We start from the raw sequence: 19,746 nt of genomic DNA, 5'->3' as shown, positions 1-19,746 counted from the left end.
GACATAAAAGAATATGATTATTTTAATTCACCTTTGAATTGTGTCACCATGAAATAAGGCATTTCTATTTACCTAAACAAGATGTGAATTACAGATTCAAAGTTTACATCAGGTAAACCATACCCACAGCAAAAAAAACACTATTTCAGTCGAAAGCTGAAATAAATTATACAAAAATGTATTATTTTTTACGACTGATGATGAATATACTACATGACTCACACAGTTCTATGTCCAGGAAGTTGTATTTCGTAGATGTTCACCTTGAACAGTGGAAATAGTCATTTCCTGTTATGATCTGTAGTTGCAGTGTGGCAAACGCCTTTTAGGACAGTTAAGGGTCTTCCCTGTTGTGTCTCAAAAGTGAAATCGAGCAAAAAGCATTACAGTCAACTCCAGCATTATTGGCAACCCCAAAGAAAGGAAGGGAAAAAAAACTAAAATAAAATAAACCATGCATATATCACAATTTCCTTCGAAATGTGTAGAAAAATTGATTACCATTTAAATAATTCCTTCAAGAACATATTTATGAGAGAAACTTTTCAGGAACGTGGGGTAAAATTATTGGCATTGCTGAAGAATATCTTAACACTAATGAAATCTGCATCCTTGGTGAAAATATGTCTTTATATTTCTCTTGTGTCTTGTGTATAGTCTTGTGTTGTCTGCCACTATTTCCTGTTTTTCTGGGGTACATATATGATGTCACACAAGCGCAGAGTCCCTTTGTCATTCATCAATATGTGTAAATTCAAAGGGCCTTCACCTCATATAAGATGAACCTTTACAAATTAGGTAACAGCTAAGGAAAGAAAAAAATACTATTGAGTGCAATCAGGACAATTGTTGAAAACATGCCAGGAAGACACATCAGCATTTTGCCCCTACTTATGACGAAAGAGGTAAAAAGAACTCAAAAAGTACTTTCTGAACTGCACGGTTTGCATAAATCTTGGTGCTTTAATATTTCAAAATTGACTGTCAGAGACCACCTGCATCACCTGAAGCTTTTTGGAAGGCTTTCTCGAAAGAACCCACCATTCCTGAGACAGTACTACATAATGCAGCACCTGAAGTTTGCCAAGTTACATTGGAAATACAACTGGAACTGTGTTATGCTCAGATGCGACAACGATTGCACTATTTGGTCACACACACCACCGACAAATAATGGCAACTCCCTACAAAGAAAAGCACCTGGTACCGGCTGTCTGATGTGCTGGTGGATCATTGATGCTTTGGGGCTGTTTTGCTGCAGATGGTGCAGGGGCCCTTGTGAATATCAACGGTACCATGAATTGCACAAAATAGGACATTTTAGCCAAAAACCAAGCTGCTGTCTCTATCAGATCTGAATCTTGCCTGTGATGATGAGCTCAAGCACACATCTAAATCAACACAGAAAAGGTTATAAGAACAGGAAGTCAAGGTTTTGCAATGGCTAACAGTCTCTAGATGTGAACGCTATTGAGAACCTGTGCTGTGCGTTGAAGAGGGCTGTCCAGCATACATCTAAAAATATTAAAGAACTGGACTTATGCTGTATGGAGGAGTGGCTCAAGAGCCCCCTGCAGGTGCTCTCAGGCCTAGCTAAGTTACAGAACGTGGCTCTGTGCTGTTGTCCTTGCCAAATTGCTTTATTAAATATTAAACATGGCATTGCCAATATTTTTGAAATATACTTTTTCGATTAAAAATGGTAATTTTAAAAACTAAAATGTTAAAACATATGGCTTGCACAATGCCAAAATATCACTGGCTGCATTTCTTATTAATTTTATATATTAATGTTTAATTTCATCAGGGTTGCAAACAATTCCGGAGTTGACTGTAATTGAATCCTAGATTGATTCAGCCGTTAGCTGTTTTGCATACTGTGTGTCTTCCAATTAACTTTTCCTGTCCTTTACATAACCACTTTCGAGGAATATCCAGATATAGCACGGTATTTAAAAGCTCAGACGGTGACATGTCCAAAAACTGCCCTGTTGCACAATAGACACCTAGAGTGAACCTGGAGGATCGTTGCGATAGTGGCCTGAAAACACTAGGTGGCGCTCACCAGGCAGCTTGCACTACTTCCCTCCCACTTCTTTACCTTTGCCGGCCTCTGAAATACAAAGCTTAACTTGCCCTTATATTCGTTTACTTTTCCAGTTTTAAGGGGTTATTCGTCTCCATTTACAAACGTTGCATCGAGTAAGGCACATTGGTCGCAAAGTGAAAAAGCTATAGCTGAATTATAAAGCGCCCAGAAAAATGTTAACGACCGAATCATAATCTATAAAGCCATAATCTATAGCTTCAGTTCTTTGGCTGCTTAGATACTTAATACATGAAACGTAATTGATAGTGTAGTTAGCCTAAAATATTCCCAACCATATATGAAAGGCCAGAAAAGGAGTCGAATTGCCATGCTACTAGGAGTATTAACAATTATTTAATACGACAATAATAATTAATATAATAAACCGAGCGAGCAGGTACAAAAACAAAACCCTCGCGGCCCTCGCTTTTGCTGTCCATAAACGAGAAACGCGGTGCAACAGGCGTCCAATATAGACAGAAGACATTATAGACCGCAGCCGATCCGGTCTCGCTCCACGCTGACAGCAGTTGGTGGAATTATGGGACCTCTGGAGGACTTCCTACCTTTCGCTCTGCGTTAAAGAGGAACCGCGGGGGTTGGACTTGCTGTGGGGCGTTTCAGCAAACGGATGCCTACGAGGTGCTTCACGCGGACCGATGCCGCAGGCGAAGGAGGCTCGTGGAGCAGCGGCGCTCGCGCTTCGACGCAGCCCGTAGTCGGACAGCTGGCGCTCGCGCAGTTCGGCGAGAAACTCTGCGGACTCGGGAAGTGCGGGGCGGGAAGGTCATCGCCCGAGTGACACGGGAGCTCGGCACCCGAGTTTGGGTTAGCCGCCTAGCAGCACCAGAGCTGACTTTTTTTTTTGTTTTTTTTGCCAGTGACAGTTATTTTCTCACTTAGAAGTTCTTGATTTTTATTACTGTGTCAGTTCTATGGCGATGGATAACGGACATAAAAGAACTCGGGATTGGATCTCTTTTGGTACTTATATTTAAGTAGCTATCGACTTTTGGAAGCTTTTGTATTAGCTTGCCGGTGACCGTGTACTTTGTCTGACAGAAGCAGGGAGTGGGCAGGTAGCCTCTCCTCGTTATTGTTATTCCTGAAGTGCGTGAGTCCTGTTTTTCTTTATTGACGCGTAAGTATTACTCAGTTTTCAACGCTGTTGTCACTTTGTTTTCTGCCACGTAACCGTAGAGTCACTGAGTTTTAACTCATGACTGAATTATAGACTGACTCCCAGTTTAATGTAAATTCGCGTGTTTACTGTGTCAAGCTGTGCAAATATTTCCGGGAATATAAAATATGTTTTTTAAATAGTATTTGGTTATTCAAGTAAGCGGACGAAGTAGGTGTATTTTATGGTTTGGTGCATTCAGTCTAAAAGGCTGAAAAGTGGGACGGTAGCTTGTTGCGAAAATCTTCCCACTCTAAAATATGGAAATAAATTAAAGATATTTTTAGCACACGTGTATCTGACTGGAAAACTACTTAATTAGTATTATAAAGATTTTTTCATAGCATACTAATGTGAATCTAATCAATCTATTTATGTATCTACGGTTACATTTTTGCTGGAATTTAGGGTATTTTCAAAACGCCTGGAGGTTAGATTTCTCTCCACAGATTGTTCTGGAGAAATTAGATGTTTCTTTTAACTTCTACTAATTTCTACTAGGCTACTATCTTCAAAGTGGAAAAAGACATTGCAGTTCTCAGGTGTGTTAAGAAAACTGAGCCAACGGTTTTATCATGTCCTTGGTCATGTATGCAAAGATTCCTCCTCATTTGAAGAAAACCTCAGCTGTGAAGAAAGCTGCTTTCTTACTTGTTGCTGCATATGGGTTGAAAAAACTGTACCCCTTCCTGTCTAGTAAACTTAGAGGAGGGGTTGGGAAGCAGACCAAAGGTTCTTTTCTGCAGGTTCCCAAAAGGGGATCTCAAGAAATCTTAGAGAAGGGGGGGAAAAAGAAGAGCAGTTCACCGGCCGTCAACCGTGAGTTTTTTCAAAGGCTTGTCCGGCTCCTTCGCATCCTCTTCCCTCGGTTTTTATGCAAAGAGTTGGGCTTACTGGGCTTCCACTCCGTGGCCCTCGTCTCCCGTACCTTCCTGTCCATCTACGTCGCCAGCTTGGATGGAAAGATTGTCAAGACCATTGTGCAGAAAGATCCTCATGCCTTTGTGTGGGAACTGACCAAATGGCTCCTGATTGCCATACCCGCCACGTTTGTCAACAGCGCTATACGATACTTGGAAGGCCGGCTTACTTTAGCCTTCCGCACACGACTTGTCACTCATGCCTATCAGCTGTACTTCAGCAACCAGACCTACTATCGGGTTAGTAATATGGATGGTCGTCTGGCTAACCCCGACCAGTCCCTGACGGAGGATGTGGTGATGTTTGCTGGATGTGTTGCTCACCTGTACTCCAACCTCACCAAACCCATCCTTGATGTGGTGATGACCTGCTACACCCTCCTGAGGACTGCCGAGTCCAAGGGAGCCAACACCACTTGGCCTTCTGTCATCGCAGGCATTGTGGTGGCACTCACAGCCAAGGTGCTGCGAGCCTTCTCTCCACGTTTTGGCAAGTTGGTGGCCGAGGAGGCCCGGCGAAAAGGAGACCTGCGCTACATGCACTCGCGCATCATTGCTAATTCAGAGGAGATCGCTTTCTACGGCGGCCACCAGGTAATTACTCCATCTGGAGGAACAAGGGGGATTTATTAAAGTCATTTCAACTGAAATTGCCAAAAAGGTACATAAGGAACATAGTGGAGGACCATAGGATCCAAATGTGTGAGGTGTACATTTATCATGGTCAGGGGTCAACACCAGGGTGAATTCTGACAGACATTTTGATCGAAATGCAGTTTTTACCCGACAGTATTTAAAAAGGTAGCCTACTTTCTTTTTTTTAACCTCTGTTAAGACATTTTGCCGCTGGCACAGACATGTTTGTCTTTGTGCAGACAGGTTGATGGCTGTTGTTCCGAATGGATGTGGAGTGGGCATGTTCTCCCCAATTTGCTTAAGTTTCCTTCTGCAGCCTAAAGACATGTTAGTTAGTTTGCGTGTGCATGCGTGTGCATGCGTGTGTGTGTGTGTGTGTATGTATGCCCTCTGATGAACTGGTTTCCCATTCAGGGTGTACCTCAGCCTTGTACTCTGTGCTGCCTGGGATATACTGAAGACCCTCCCATAATCTTGACAAGGATAAAAGCATAGATGGATAGCTGGATAGATAATGTGAATGACCTCTTTTTGCTCACGTACAGAATGTTGCCCTAGTGGAGTTAAGTGTGACGAAATATATGTCATTGTTTTGACTTCAAAAACAATTCTTTCAGATTGTGTTTTTTTCTGCTCCTTCCCATGTGCATTACTCTGGTGAGGTGAGTTGCCTCGCGTTTTACCTTGATAGCACATATCCAAAACGTTACTACTGCCTGATTCTCTTTAGGCATACAATAAATTTATAATTTATAATTAATAAATTTGGAAGCTAATATTGAATTTGCATTCAGTTTTGTTTACAGTTCTGCTGCCGCAAGTGTATAGTCTGACAGACTAGAGCAATGTGATGTCAACTTGAAGTAGTTTTGGCAGACTTGCCCCCTTCTAGAGGAAAAGATAGCTGTAAAATTGACTGGTCGTAAAAGAGATTTGCAACTTTTGCAAAAAAGTTGCTGCATTGTTTCCTGCACTGTCACTAGTAAAACGCACCAAATTATTTGGTTCTCCTTGCTACTAAGTAGGCAAAGGGAGGGCAAAAGATGAATTTTATGGCTTCAGGCTATTTGGAGGGAGGATCCTGAGGGAAACCTATGGCACCCCAATAGGAAATGTCTGCAGCAAACACTTCATCATTGGTAGCTAATATGTGTAATCTACATTATATAATTGCCATTTTAAATTGTGAATTATTGTATACAATAGGCTACACAGAACTCTTAAACAGGATCTGCACATTAACAGTAGTAAAATAAACAATGTGGACAGACTCAGAAGGCAGCTACATATAACTCTCCATGATATTGACATTACCTGGAGACTCGATGAGGTAGTTATAAATGTCAGGATATAAAACCTCCAGCCATTGAATGGAATCATTAATCCATTACGATGTTTGGCTAAAAGGAGACTGACCAGCAAAACCGCAAAGTTTATCAAAATCCAGACACCTCTCACCAGCTGCCAAAGTATGTACATAACTCTCCTTATCACCCATTTCAACTATACTTTTACCATTTCTTTATTTTATTGTCTAACACCTGAGAACTCTTAGCTGCTATTCAGGTTCGAAGGTTTGTTTTTCCCCAGAAATAGTCGGTAAACCACATTGCGGCATGAAAGTTCCCAGTTAATTGCTCTAGTCTATTCTTCAACTTCGTTGTAACACATTACCCGAAGGTAGAAGCATGTCTCAATTTTGTATCTATTTATTTTTTATGCACATTTCCAAGGTTTTGCTTGAGGCATGTTGGATGTTGATGTAGTGTTTTCCATATTCAGATTTTAGGTAAAAGTAAACATAATCAGTATGAAAATTCAGATCTCACAAAGAGCCCAGCATTGAATGATGTAAATTGGACTGAGCCCAGAAACTATAAACTTAAATGTTTTGTTTTTGTTCAAAATTTAAGTTTTTCAGTTCTGCACCAAAATGTTGTAGAGAACAAAAAACAGAGTGAGGTTTAAAACCCATTACCCAAAGATTTAATCTTGGATATCCTGACTTGGAAAGAACGAAGCTTTGAGACACTACTGAATAACAGTTTGTCTTGGTACTAATCTAATCTACTGTACTCGACTTTCCCTTGTTTTGCCTGTTTGTTCTGTTCTGAAATGTGTGATTATTTGCTCGATCTACATTTTCAGATGTCTCCATTGGTGGTTATAAAATTTTTATGTTTTACAGTAAGACGGCACTAGGGTCAATGTATGTTCTAATGTAAAGAACACATGCACAAAGTTTGGAAAAGTTTGCTTGTCTTTTTAAGTGTTTTACCTGGTCTTGGAATGGGGAAAGTAATAAGGTAATGGGTAATTAAAAAAATACAGACTTTGTCAGTAGCCCATGAAGAATGAAACTACTTTAATATGAAAGAATTAATGTTTCTTCCAAATAATGAATGTCTGTCTATGAGGTATTCTAATTAATAGCTGCCCCGTAGGAGGAGTAACTGGCACAGTATAATTGACCTTGTTTTAAGGCATTGTTGATACCTGTATTTTATTTTTATATGACAGAAGAGAGAGCTTTGGCTAGTCAGTGCAGCAAACACCAGCAGATATGCCCTGCGGCTGTTGTGGTTGGGGGTGGGGGGGTGGGAGTTACGCATATGAAAACTGTCAACTGGCAGGAAAGCGGTCCGGCAGTAGTCGACAGCTTGGGTGGGGGTGGCAGTCATGTGACACAGGAACAAAAGCCTGAGGGATGCAAAAGAGCTGGCTGTATTAGTCTTGCCGGCATGTGACTAGATATTGCCTGAGGAAAGTGAAGCTGGAGTTTTGACACGTAATGGTGCTGCTGCTGCTTCACTCATGCAGGCGGAGCAACCCAAAGATTGACGTAGGTCTTCTTCAGGGCAGACATGTTGCCTGTTAGAACAGAGCGAGCTGCCTAGCTAAACTAGGTTTCAGATCAGAGTTATGAAAGAAGTGAATACAAGCTATTGCAAAATCTTTCCAAAAAAGTAGACACTGGGGTGTAGGTTTGTAGGAGTGACCAGTTTAAAAGTAAGAAATAACATTGACAGCCTCTGTCATGAGACTTTGTCATGTGTTTCCATTGCCCCCCTCGCTCTCCACAGGGTAATTTTTAGTCACATACTGTCTTCAACTTTCAGTGGAAGAAAGTAGGAGCTGCAGAGAATCTGTTGTTCACAGCTGTTTAGGCAAAAATACAAAATGCAGCATGTCCTTCATGTACTACATCTGTGATAATCAGATTAGAATCAGCTAATGAGCCTGAGCTCTATCCAGCTCCAGCACTTCTGATAAGGCAGACAAGCACCGAGCTGATGAAAAAGTCAGCAACTCTTAGAACATGATATGGTTCGACTATCTGTTTATAAGTATGCATGTTATCTTTTGAGAAGCGTTGGCAGGAGTGGGGGGGGGGGAGTTCAGTTATTAACCAGCATGTGCTGTAAAAAACTTCTTTGATCTTTCCTCGGTTTTGAATGCAAAACCGAAAAGCAAAGTCTGAGGGAGACTGAGAGTGAGCCAGCCAGCCAGCGTGAGAGTAGATGATGATGATGATGATGATGGTGGTGGTGCCTCTATGTCCCAGGTGGAGATGTCCCAGTTGCAGCGCAGCTATCAGGCTCTGTCCTCGCAGATCAACCTCATCCTCTTCAAAAGGCTGTGGTACGTCATGCTGGAGCAGTTCCTCATGAAGTACGTGTGGAGTGCCTCAGGCCTTGTCATGGTGGCTGTGCCCATCATTACCGCCACCGGCTATTCCAAGTATGGTAAGTTCTACCCTCCCCCAGTGTAATGCCGTAAATGAAAACCGCTTTACAGTTTTGGGTCTTCATTTCATTCACCCCCTCCTTTTATCCTTCTCTTCCCCCCTGTATCTTGCTTTTTCCAAATGAATTCTCATTTATGTGATCCTCCTCACTTCGGAATCCACTGCGTGTAATAATCAGTGTGCAGGGTTATCTTAAAGGCCCGTTAGGAAAACATGGGACTGGGTGCCTCAAACATCTCCGTTGTTGTAGACCAGAGCTGTGTCGCAGGCCTTTGAGGGCAGGGTTTAGTATGCGGCTCACGCTTCAGCCACTCAGGACCTCGCAGTAGGATGTAAAGCAGAAGCAGTCACTAAACAACAGGAGAGGCCTTGCCACCATGCCCTCCTGCCTTTGCGTAGCTAAGCAGGCCTCTGTGGCCTCCTATGAGTTTCTAACATGCCACCCGTTTCTAGGACTGTTGCTAAGGAGACTTTGCTGCAGTATATCCCATATTATAACATCCATGCACTTATTCACTGTACTGCACAATTTTTTTGAGATTTAGTGGAGTAAACTTGTGTCATATTTGCGTTTTTGGCGTATTGTGTGCTGTCCCAGACTCAGAGGACGTGAAGCAGGCTGCCATGGTGATGAAGGAGGAGGAGCTGGTGAGCGAACGCACTGAAGCCTTCACGACGGCACGCAACCTGCTCAACGCGGGAGCTGATGCAGTGGAGCGGATAATGAGCTCTTACAAGGAGGTGGGTCAGTGCAGGGTCAGAGGTCACAGGGACTGTGACATGCAGCACCATGGGGGGCAGGCAGCCTGTTGCAGCAGCTGGGGGTGGTCAAGCTCAGCAAATCTAGTAGAGACAATGTGACATCCTTCAAATGTCCAAAATAATCCTTTTTGGTTTTAATTATGTTTAGAGTTACTGTAACCTAAGTGTGTCATATGAGCCTCATTACCATGTTTGCCAATTTGAATGTAACGGAATTATTTTATAAATTTTTGCATGGCTGCCTGCTTCAGTCCATTAATCGATGCCTTTATTTTTGTTATTTACGTACCTAGCAGATTGAAGTGCTAGACTGGTGTTAAAAGTTCTGTTGTGACCCGCTGGCTGGTTTATGAGCAGCGGTGTGGTGACCTGGTGACCTTTCCTCAGGTGACGGAGCTGGCGGGCTACACAGCACGGGTCTACGAGATGTTCTCCGTATTCGAGGATGTGCGCATGGGCGTTTACCGGCGCTCTGGTGGAGAGGACGGATTCCAGGCGGGAGCCAAGCAGCTGGTGCAGCACGGCATGAGGATGGAGGGCCCAGTGGACATCCGGGGTAAAAATAAATAAAACAACCCAACTCCATCTCATTTGTCTCGCTCTGTGTGTCGGGGGGAGTCGTACAGTGTGACACTTCTGCTCAGGATCTGCCTGTTTGCTTCAGAATTTACATCCAGTCTTTTTACAGTTTCTAAGCTTACTTAATTAGTTCAGAATCCTTTGCATATGTAGAAAGTTAAATGCGTAGACAACTTTTTAGCAAAAGTTTCCCCATATTGACACCTCACCTTTGTTGTAGTATATCTTTCAAATATTCATCCATCCATTCATCCATTTAAAGTGCTTCATTAAGTAGCAGAATAGCAGCTTCAGCTTCAAAACTGGGCTGATATTGTACCTTGCAGACATCTCGTTCTCCCTGATTAAACTGCTAAAAGTTGATGCTTTTAGCAGATTTGTGGTTAATTAAAGGTACGCGTTACATGACTTCCCTTTATCAGTTTTTTTTTTTTTTTTTTATGGTACTGACAAGTAACTGAGAGTGCAAGCTGGGGGTGGTGTACTTGACCTCTGACCTTTATTTTGGTGTTTGTCGGTATAGGGCAGGTGATTGATGTGGAGCAGGGCATCAGCTGCGAGAACCTCCCCATCATCACACCAACAGGAGATGTTGTTGTGTCCAGCCTAAACATCAAAGTAAGAAGCCATCCTGTCTTGCTTTGCGAGTGATGACTCCCCATTTGGCTCCTCCCTTTGTCCTTTGTTCAGCTGTGTGCGCAAACAGGGGTTGTTTTTGGTTCACTGTGACCTTGCTGATAACCCACATCGGCAAGCGTACGGTTTCAGGGCAGGCCCAAGGTTTCTGCTTAGGGCCCTTGCATGGTACTTGCCTGCCTCGTCATCCAGATAGCAGTCTTCCCCTGTCTACCTGTGAACTGCGCAGGTCTGCTGCTAGTGTCACAGGAAACCTCTGTTGAGTTGCTCTCTCACCCCATGCTGTGAACCTTCATTTGCCCTGATAGTTTGCTTAGATATTGTAGTGTTCACAGTCCAAGGTTACTACCTCCTGGGTCATTGTAACCCTGCTTAGAGAGCATGCCTGTATGGCAGGTGCTTTTTTTAATGGTACTTTGCTTTACTCCACTAAAACTCTCTTAAATATGCAAGTATGTTGCAAACAATGTTCACTGAGGCCTTTTGGGTCTAGAGATGGATGTTAATGAAAGATTTCCGAAGAGTAGCCATTGGAAATAAATCTGTGCCGTGAATGTGTGGGAAATGCATCATGTGCTTGCGTATGACCCGCCTTGGGAAAGAGGAATGCTGGTTGTGTGCTACTCTTGGGTGTCCAGTTGGTGCAGCTCATGAAATCGTGGGCCGATGGAGCTGTGTGTAGTTCTAGCCCATGCCCAAGCAGATCAGAGCTCTAACATGCACCTTCGCTGTGTCATGTGAAGTGCTGTGACACAATCCAGTCAGCTTTATTCCCATAACCTTTAACAATGGCTCTACACAGCATTGGCAGAATGAGCCCTGGCTCCATGCCTCTTGCCAGCTAACCAGCTGGCACCACGACAGCAGACAGTGCACTGTGGAATGGCTGCAATATTTAGCACCTTACTGAAGTGACATATATATTTTCTATTTTTTTTTATATATCCATATAACTAGCAACTAAATATGTTAGTCTAATACAGAGGTTGTCAGATGTTAAAATACACCTACAGCACTAATAAATGTTGATCGTGATTACATAATGGGTTACATTTACTGTCCTTGATTTAATTTTATTTTTTTTTAAGAATATTTAAACTGGTGAAAAGGCAGTTCTGATATATAGCCAAGCCAGTTCTGATAAATAGGATGTGCCCGTCACTGTAGTGAATGCTTCTCCTCGACGTCACTCTGTATCCCATCACAGCATCCCTTAGTAGCTCTTTTTGTAAGGCTGGCAGTGCTGTACCATTGTAATGCTGTGCTGATGTAATACGTGTTTAACTAGTGGTATCACAGCTGCAATGGGGCCGAGAGGTACTCCATCAGCAAGCTTATATTTCTTTAAAAAAGTCTTCCACGAACTGGTTATCGGTTGGAATAGTGTGGGTTTAATTTTTAACTATAATTGGACCATCCTTAAATTACTTGTGCAGTCTGAGCCATAATAGGGGAAAAATGTGAAATACATGCATAAATGGGCATTAACAATTTAATTATTAATTGCTACACCTAAATCATAGGGAAAGTGTGTAAATCAATTTAATTACAATTGAATGAGCAAAAAATCAGTGCTTCAAGTGAAATTTGAACTTGCTGCCTCTTATCAGTTGAGTCTAAACTCCAAGCACCCCGCTCCCCTCCTCTCGAATGCCTGCCCGGTGTTTTATGCACCAGCTGATGATTAGTACCTCAGCATGTACAATGAAATCTGTAGTATGCACTGCCTTCATCACTGCTGCTCTTGGGATCCATACAGCACCTGTTGGTAACACTGTCCTCACAGTTTCAGAGATAGTAGTGCCACTTTCCAATAAGACTACCCATATAAAGAGTTTATGAATGATTTATAATCTGGTTATTAATTACGTTGTAACACTTTGTAAATTATTAATAGACTATTTTAAACAAGTTATAACAGTTTTCTTTTTATTAGTATTTATGAGTTACTACCATTTACAAGTGGTAAAAGGGAACCTTGTTGTAAAGTGGTTTCAATGGGAAGACTGCAGTAAAATGTTCAACATTAGTGGCTGTAGTTGTTCTTGTTTTTAAATCACTTGTTAAATGAAATACACCGTAATAACTGTAATGCCTAACTTTTGTATTCTCTCTAGTACAACACACAGGAAATGTTTTCTCTCACAATTCCAACAAAGAAATATCACTGCCACCTAATGGATATGTTAGGGTTAGGGTTTTATTTTAATGTCACACACAAGCTTGTGTAGGGAAATTGCTTTTGAAGTGTCTCACTTCATTTGCTGGTAGTGTGCGATTTTGGATCGCTTAATATCTGTTTTTTTTTTTTTCAGCCTTGTACCTTGGCATGGACCCCTTATAGTCCAAGGTATTTAGTAGATATTAAAGTAACATGGTGAGGAAAACTTAGGATTAATGAACGGGGTCAGTGTGCAACCAGTATGCCTGAAGTAGTTGGGGCTAAGAGGTGGTTTGGTTACTCTGTTGACCCCAGGTTTGAAACCCCTGACCATCTGGACTTGGGTATGGATCACTGAGTCACACACCAATTAGTCTAACTGGCATTATGGCTATTAACACCCAGAAACCATTTCACAATGTCCAGCCTACATCACTTGTTTACAGTGTATGATTCTCTAATGAAGGGCATTTGACAGCTTTTCCCTGAGAAAAAGACGATGTCTCCAAGCCCACAGAAACGCCAAACTGATCAACATCTACCGAAAAACAAAATATTCTGGTTTTCATTGCCTTAAAAGTAACAAAATCCTGTAACCGGTATGTGTGTATGGGCTAATCTGGTTCTCTAATGAAGATGTTCATCTTCCATGCATCCTCATTCTTCCTCCTTAGGTAGAAGAAGGCATGCATCTCCTGATCACAGGACCGAACGGCTGCGGCAAGAGCTCTCTCTTCCGCATCCTCAGTGGCCTGTGGCCTGTATACAGAGGGGTGCTGTGCAAGCCGCCCCCCGATAAGATGTTTTACATTCCCCAAAGGTAGGAGTCCCTTGCCGTACACCTTGAGAAGGGAGGCCTGTGAGGGGCAGTGTGGTGCTTCCAAGTTCTCGCAATGGAAGCAACAAAAGCACAGGAATGGCACATTCAGCCTGCTTTGCTTTTAGCTAAAAGTGAGCACTGTAGTTGCTTGCTTGTTCATCACAATCTCAGTCTGTACCGAGAGACAACTGACAGGCAGAGAAACTTGTACTTCTGGTGGCTACTGTAAAATGAGCTGAATGCCTCATTCAAGAAGTACGAGCAGCTGACAATGCATACAAATACCCAAATTAAGGCTAGTTGCTGGGCACCATTTGTATACCCTGTTGCCTAATAATCAGGCATTACTCCTCCTCTTTTTGTGATCTTGCTGCACACCACCTGGTCTCCTTGACCCGAGTAGGCCCTACATGTCGGTGGGCACTCTGCGGGATCAGGTGATCTACCCAGACACCCAAGAGGAGATGACCCAGCGTGGCTTCACTGACATGCATCTAGAGGATATCCTCAACACCGTCAACCTGCGCTACATCCTTGAAAGAGAAGGGGGTAAGATGAGGCCTGTGAGGTCAGCTCTGTTGGGGATCTTTGCATTTATTTATTTAGCAGATGCTGTTCCCTAAAGAAGGAGCTCCGAAGGTTGGAGTTGAGACACTGGTGGGGGGTGGGGTGGGGGATGGTGAGAACATTTCCAGAATATCTTTATAAAATAATAGAAAATGTGAAAAAATGTTCCATTTCAGGGTAACCTCAATTGCTAATCTTCCCTTTCAGTCAGAAAAATGGGGGCTGTGATTATTTGGCACTATTATTTTGGGAGTGGTGGGCTAAAAGGTTTGGGAACCCATGGTCTAATGCAGCGTAAGAGGAATTTTGGGGCTGTAGTTACCCTGGAGCACTTGGTGTCAAGAACCTCGCTCAAGGACCCAATATTGATGTGATTACTCTGCTGGCAATGGGATATAAACTCACAACCTTCTGTGTATGGGCATGGATACCTAACCCACTGCATCGCACACTACCCTGTGGTTTTGATACTAACAAATTTGAAAAGTATATAGAATAAGAGATGAGGATTTGGAAAAGTAGGAAGGGATGTCAGGGTCAGTGGTATGCAGAAAGAGTGGGAAAGGGACAAGGTTTAAGATGGCTTCAGCCAAAGAATCGCTGCGTTCCCACTCTTCCCACACTGAGTTTCGGAGGCTGGACTGCAGTGAATGTAGCTGTCCGATGGTGTCCTGCCCGGCTTAGAACTGTGTGTTTGCAGGTTGGGATGCAGAGAGCGACTGGAAGGATGTGCTTTCTGGGGGCGAGAAGCAACGCATTGGCATGGCTCGAATGTTCTACCACAAGTAAATAAACATGAGTACTTTCCTGCTTGAGTATTTTTAATCATCGTCCCTTTCATCAAAAAAAGTGGTCTTCCATCTTGTAAGATGGAGTTGGTTTGATAGATTACATGAAAGGGTATTGTGTCATGGTTTATAATTCTTCACCACAGGCCTAAGTATGCACTCCTTGATGAATGTACCAGTGCTGTGAGCATAGATGTTGAAGGGAAAATCTTTGAGGCAGCAAAGGATGCTGGTATAGCACTCCTCTCAATCACTCATCGACCCTCACTCTGGTTAGTGTGCCGTTATGTTATCATTTATGTTCACTTATAAACTGCCCTTAGGGTTTATTCATATCTATAACTGTAAGATGTTTAAGTGTGTTTTTTGTGTTTAGCAGTATTGCATATGTTTTTGCAATAAGTGTATGCATGAGCTGGGGCCTTTATGTATAATCATTCACTCAGTTTTACAGGGGGCAGAAGTGGTTGCTATGGAACTACAATCATAAATGGGGCAAGTAGGCCAAGAAATGCTGCTTAAAAAGTCATAATGCGGGATCCAGATGAGAGGACTGTGGCGCCCTGCTGTGGCCAGATGTGCAATCCCATTCAGAGATGCTGGCAGTCTTGGCAAAATGCAGTGTTCTGTCCCTTTTCTCAGGAAGTACCACACTCATCTGCTGCAGTTCGACGGAGAGGGGGGGTGGCGCTTCGAGAGACTGGACGCCTCGACACGCCTGTCCCTTCAGGACGAGAAATTGCGGCTAGAGACTCAGCTGTCGGGGATTCCCAAGATGCAGCAGCGCCTGGCGGAGCTGTGCCGCATGCTGGGCGAGGACAGCATGCTGCAGGGAGCAGTAGAGCCGGATGTGGTGGAGGAGGAGTAGGGGGAGGTGGAGATCTGGAGCTCTGGGTGAAAGTCGAAAGCTGTGAGATCGAAAGAGGTGTGAGGGAGGGGGACTGGAGTCTGAGATGCAGCAGAGGGACAGCTGGACAGTCGTGTACAAAAAACGCACATTGAATGGAGATGTAATATGGAGACTTTCTGAAAGGGGCATCTGAGTGCAAGTGGTGAGTCTACACAATAAGGACACAAGTCCTGTGTGAAGAAGCCTGTGATCTCACCCTTTAGGAAGCATCCCCTGCATCCATGGCACAGGGAAGGCTCTGGAGGTGTTGGTCTGCTTTACATGCCAAAATTGGGGAGCTGTCACCATGCAATCTCAGCTGAAGATTGCTGTAGGTTGTTTAATTTGTGATTTTTTAACAAACTTCTTTTTTTCCTTTTTGAAATTTCAACCTTTGAAAGACACTGTTTACCTGCTTTGATTTTTTTTTTTTAATGGCCAGAAACAAATTTCAATTTCTTAGTGTTTTGTAATCAACTTACAATGTTATTGTGTCATATATAGAACTTGTACAGCACTTTTTAAAGCTTCTTCCACCGAGTCTATGAATAAGAAGCTGAGCACATTTACCAAAACCTTATTTTACACACAAAGTACTGTTATACTTACTGTAACATATTTACGTAACTATAGTTTAAACACACAAAACAGTGTAGTGTGCTATAAAGGAATCGTGTGTTCTGCTTCTAAAATTTGAAAAATTTTACCGTCGTGGCTTATGCACCTTTTGAAATTTTATTTTTTTCCAACTTTTGTGTTTTTGGCACTTAATTCAAATCTTATAAGATGCACCTTATAACGTATAGTAATTACTCAGCTGGGTCTTATAGAAAACACTGTGGTAAACTTCACATACCAAAGTTGTATGTAAAAAAGGGGTGTGAGCGTACCATCCATTTTAATGCAAAAAGGGAATTTGCCCTGATGCACTAAATGGGTGCATGTCAGATTTTGATTATTATTATTATTTTTATCAAACCACAGGCATAATTGTAGTAACTCGGCAACGGTGATATTGGTGGTCTTTGTGTGTTTGCTTATCTAGGTTTTGTATTCAGATCCTTTAACACCAGAACAGAAATTTTTTTACCTGTTTATTTTCTTAATCTGATTCTAATATGAAGGTTTCCCTAAAGTTGAATACAAATGCATTTACTGTTTGGTCATCCGTACTTCAAATGTTAAATAAATATAAAATGTATAAATGTACATTCATTTTTCTTTGCTACATAAGTTTGCAGCTTAGGCACCTACTACAGTAAGTTCCTGTTTTGCCTTCATTCAGAAACCTGAGGCCTGTGTCATGAAACTGGATGTCTTGCTTAACTGGATAACTTGTAGGATTTAAGGTCAGGGGAGTAGCTAGACATCCGGGCCCCTTGCTTGGTTTGGTATTTTCAGTCTCTGAGTCTGTCATGATATCCATGAACCTCTGATGCCCCTCTTCAAGGTGCACCAGTGTAAATTAACTATCATGCTTAACTAGCCCAGACTACCTTAAATCTGACAAGTTATCCGGCTAAGCAAGAAATAGCCATATTGCTTCGTGATAGAGTCCTCTTTACAATGGCTGCCTGGTGTTTATTTATTTATTTATCCCCCTACCCACTAAAGCTCACGGTTGCTACAGCGGGGAATTCGTAATTTGCTCTGATACTGTAGACCAGGCGTCTCCAACCTCCGGGCCGTGGACCGGTACCGCTTCGCGGCGAAAGGATAACAGTGGCTGTTTTATTTTGGAAAACACTTCCATCTGTGGTTCATAGATGGCGATAAGCAATGCACTTGGTAATTACAGTAACATCTCATTATACTGGATTCGCTTATAATGGAATATCGTCTATAACGGACGAGCGCTTTTAGCTGTAGTTTTGTTCGCTATAACGGACATGCAGGTTCCGCCCACAAGGCGCACGGCGTGCAGGTGACATCCAGCGCAGATACGGAGTCGGGATTATTAATAGTCACGCATCTGGTCAGGTAAAGTTGGATTACTACAAGTATAATAATCTCTACCACAAGTGTGTCTGTTGGGGTGCGGCATGAGTAAATGGTCTCCTGTAGTTGTGTTCTGGACATACAGCAACTCTGGATATAACGGACTGTTTTGCCTGGTCACATGAAGTCCGTTATAACGGGATTTTACTGTAGTTAAATATTGCGCACCTCGTTATTTTTGTTACGCGTCTCCGCTCCCTCCCCCAAACCGGCTCGTAAGAGGGAAACAAGCTCAGGGCTCCCACTAATTCTGCAGGATGGTGAGTTGTATTTTTACGCACTTTGTTTTTAGTTGTTTCTATACCGGTCCGTGGAAATATTGTTTTACATGAAACTGGTTCATGGCGCAAAAAATGTTGGGAACCGTTACACGTCCCTGCACGTCTCTTAACACACCCTCCCCCGGTACGCAGAAATGTTAATGAAATAAAGCCGGCCCGTGGTGGCAAAAATGTTGGGGCCCACTGCAGTAGACTAGTCAGTGTGAGTTTCTCGAAGCCTGCTTAACGCTACGTCGTTCGTAAGTTCTGCGTTAAAAGCTATGCTTCGAGAAACCGGACCCTGATTTGTTTCGTTTAAATTCAACAGATCTAACTACAAAATAAAACATTTTGAAGGAGAAGTGTAAATCGGTCCCGCATCTAGTGTAAATTGCATTGTTAAATTTATTATGTTTTACATTGAAAAACGTGTAAAATATTTAATCAGAGGAGACCAGCTGTATTAACACACACTACTTCACAGAGCCACTGAAAGCGCTAGGATTTGTTCATTTGTTTGTTTATTTGATCAAAGATAACATGCACCATTTTACATGTCGTAAGGCCGCTACCTTGGCCTGGTCTTCCTTGTAAAAAAAAGATTTAATCTCAATAGGACTCCCTGGTAAAATAAAGGTAAAAAAAATCAGATTCACTCAGACAATCATTCCTATATATTTATTATGTATTCAATAAATCATCGTAAATTATGGGGGATTGTGACCCCCTCCATAATCAAAATCAACCAACATAACCCGCTGGACCCCCTTAAATGGATGGAGACCCCCCCCCCAATGCTCAACCCAAAGGTATGCCCTTGATTCCCATATCGTAAAAGTTTTATTATATGTAATCACTGCATTCTACACTGATTCCATAACACAACACTATAAAACGTACAATATAATTTTCAGATCATTTGAAATGGCCCTTGGGAAGCTAAAATGGTTAGTTTGTGGTAGAAATTAGCTGTAGGGTGCAGTAGATCAACTGACGGTTGGTGATTGTAAGTTCGGCTGTCAAGAGGCGCATAGCTAACCGTTACGGTCTATTGGTTTCAACCGGAATTTCCCTAAGGGAGTGGAAATTCTACAATAAAACAGATGCTTTATTATAATAACTTGTGCGCCCCAATAGTTTCTAGTTAAAATCCATTCAGAAAAATATTTCGTTTACGCATTCGTGTAGAGTGTCATAGTTTCCTTTTAACGTCATATTTGATTTAGAATCGTATATTAAAATCATAAAATTGATGCAATATTAATTAATCAGATGTCACACATAGTGTGGACCTATCCACACGCATTTTTCATTCATATATCATCCACGAAAGCATTTCATTTGGCAGTTAATGGCGGTCTTAAACACATTCTTCGCATATTCTCTAGACCTTCTAGTTGACTGAAACGCACTGTAATGGCTGGCAAAGAATCATCCCCACGCGTTGTCCGTACGCAGCACTGACAAGAAGGTTGCAGAACACGTTCCACATTTAGCCCCAAAACCGATTCTGCCGTTTGCGACAAGTGAGATACTACAATAAATTATAAAAATCAAAGAACTGTTATTTTTATAATAAACATTTCACTGCCTCATTTTTGTAGACACATCTAATCTTTCTGCACTTGGGTTGTGGGACAACATCTCCGTGTGCATGATGCAGAGCTGTGATTTCTGTAATGCTAAAAGTGGCTTTGGTCCGATTGCACTGTG

General features: G+C 42.3%; 1 protein-coding gene across 2 annotated transcripts; it reads left to right on the top strand.

The window, feature by feature from the left end:
• The first annotated feature begins 2,730 nt into the window (after nt 1-2,730).
• abcd1 (ATP-binding cassette, sub-family D (ALD), member 1) lies at nt 2,731-16,984 on the top strand. Of its 2 annotated transcripts, XM_049016701.1 has the most exons (11): nt 2,731-3,230; nt 3,771-4,783; nt 8,391-8,571; nt 9,172-9,314; nt 9,723-9,891; nt 10,438-10,532; nt 13,386-13,531; nt 13,935-14,080; nt 14,799-14,883; nt 15,033-15,158; nt 15,529-16,984. In XM_049016701.1, exons 2-11 carry the CDS (start codon nt 3,845-3,847, stop codon nt 15,752-15,754), a joined length of 2,256 nt encoding a protein of 751 aa, XP_048872658.1. In that variant the 5' UTR covers nt 2,731-3,230; nt 3,771-3,844; the 3' UTR covers nt 15,755-16,984. The 2 variants fall into 2 exon arrangements, with proteins under 2 accessions (XP_048872658.1, XP_048872657.1); XM_049016700.1 differs by having other exon boundaries at nt 2,731-4,783.
• The last annotated feature ends 2,762 nt before the right edge of the window (nt 16,985-19,746 follow it).

This window comes from Brienomyrus brachyistius, chromosome 6, assembly GCF_023856365.1.
Source record: "Brienomyrus brachyistius isolate T26 chromosome 6, BBRACH_0.4, whole genome shotgun sequence".
Lineage (NCBI taxonomy): Eukaryota > Metazoa > Chordata > Actinopteri > Osteoglossiformes > Mormyridae > Brienomyrus > Brienomyrus brachyistius.
This window is presented reverse-complemented; position numbering and strand designations above follow the sequence as displayed.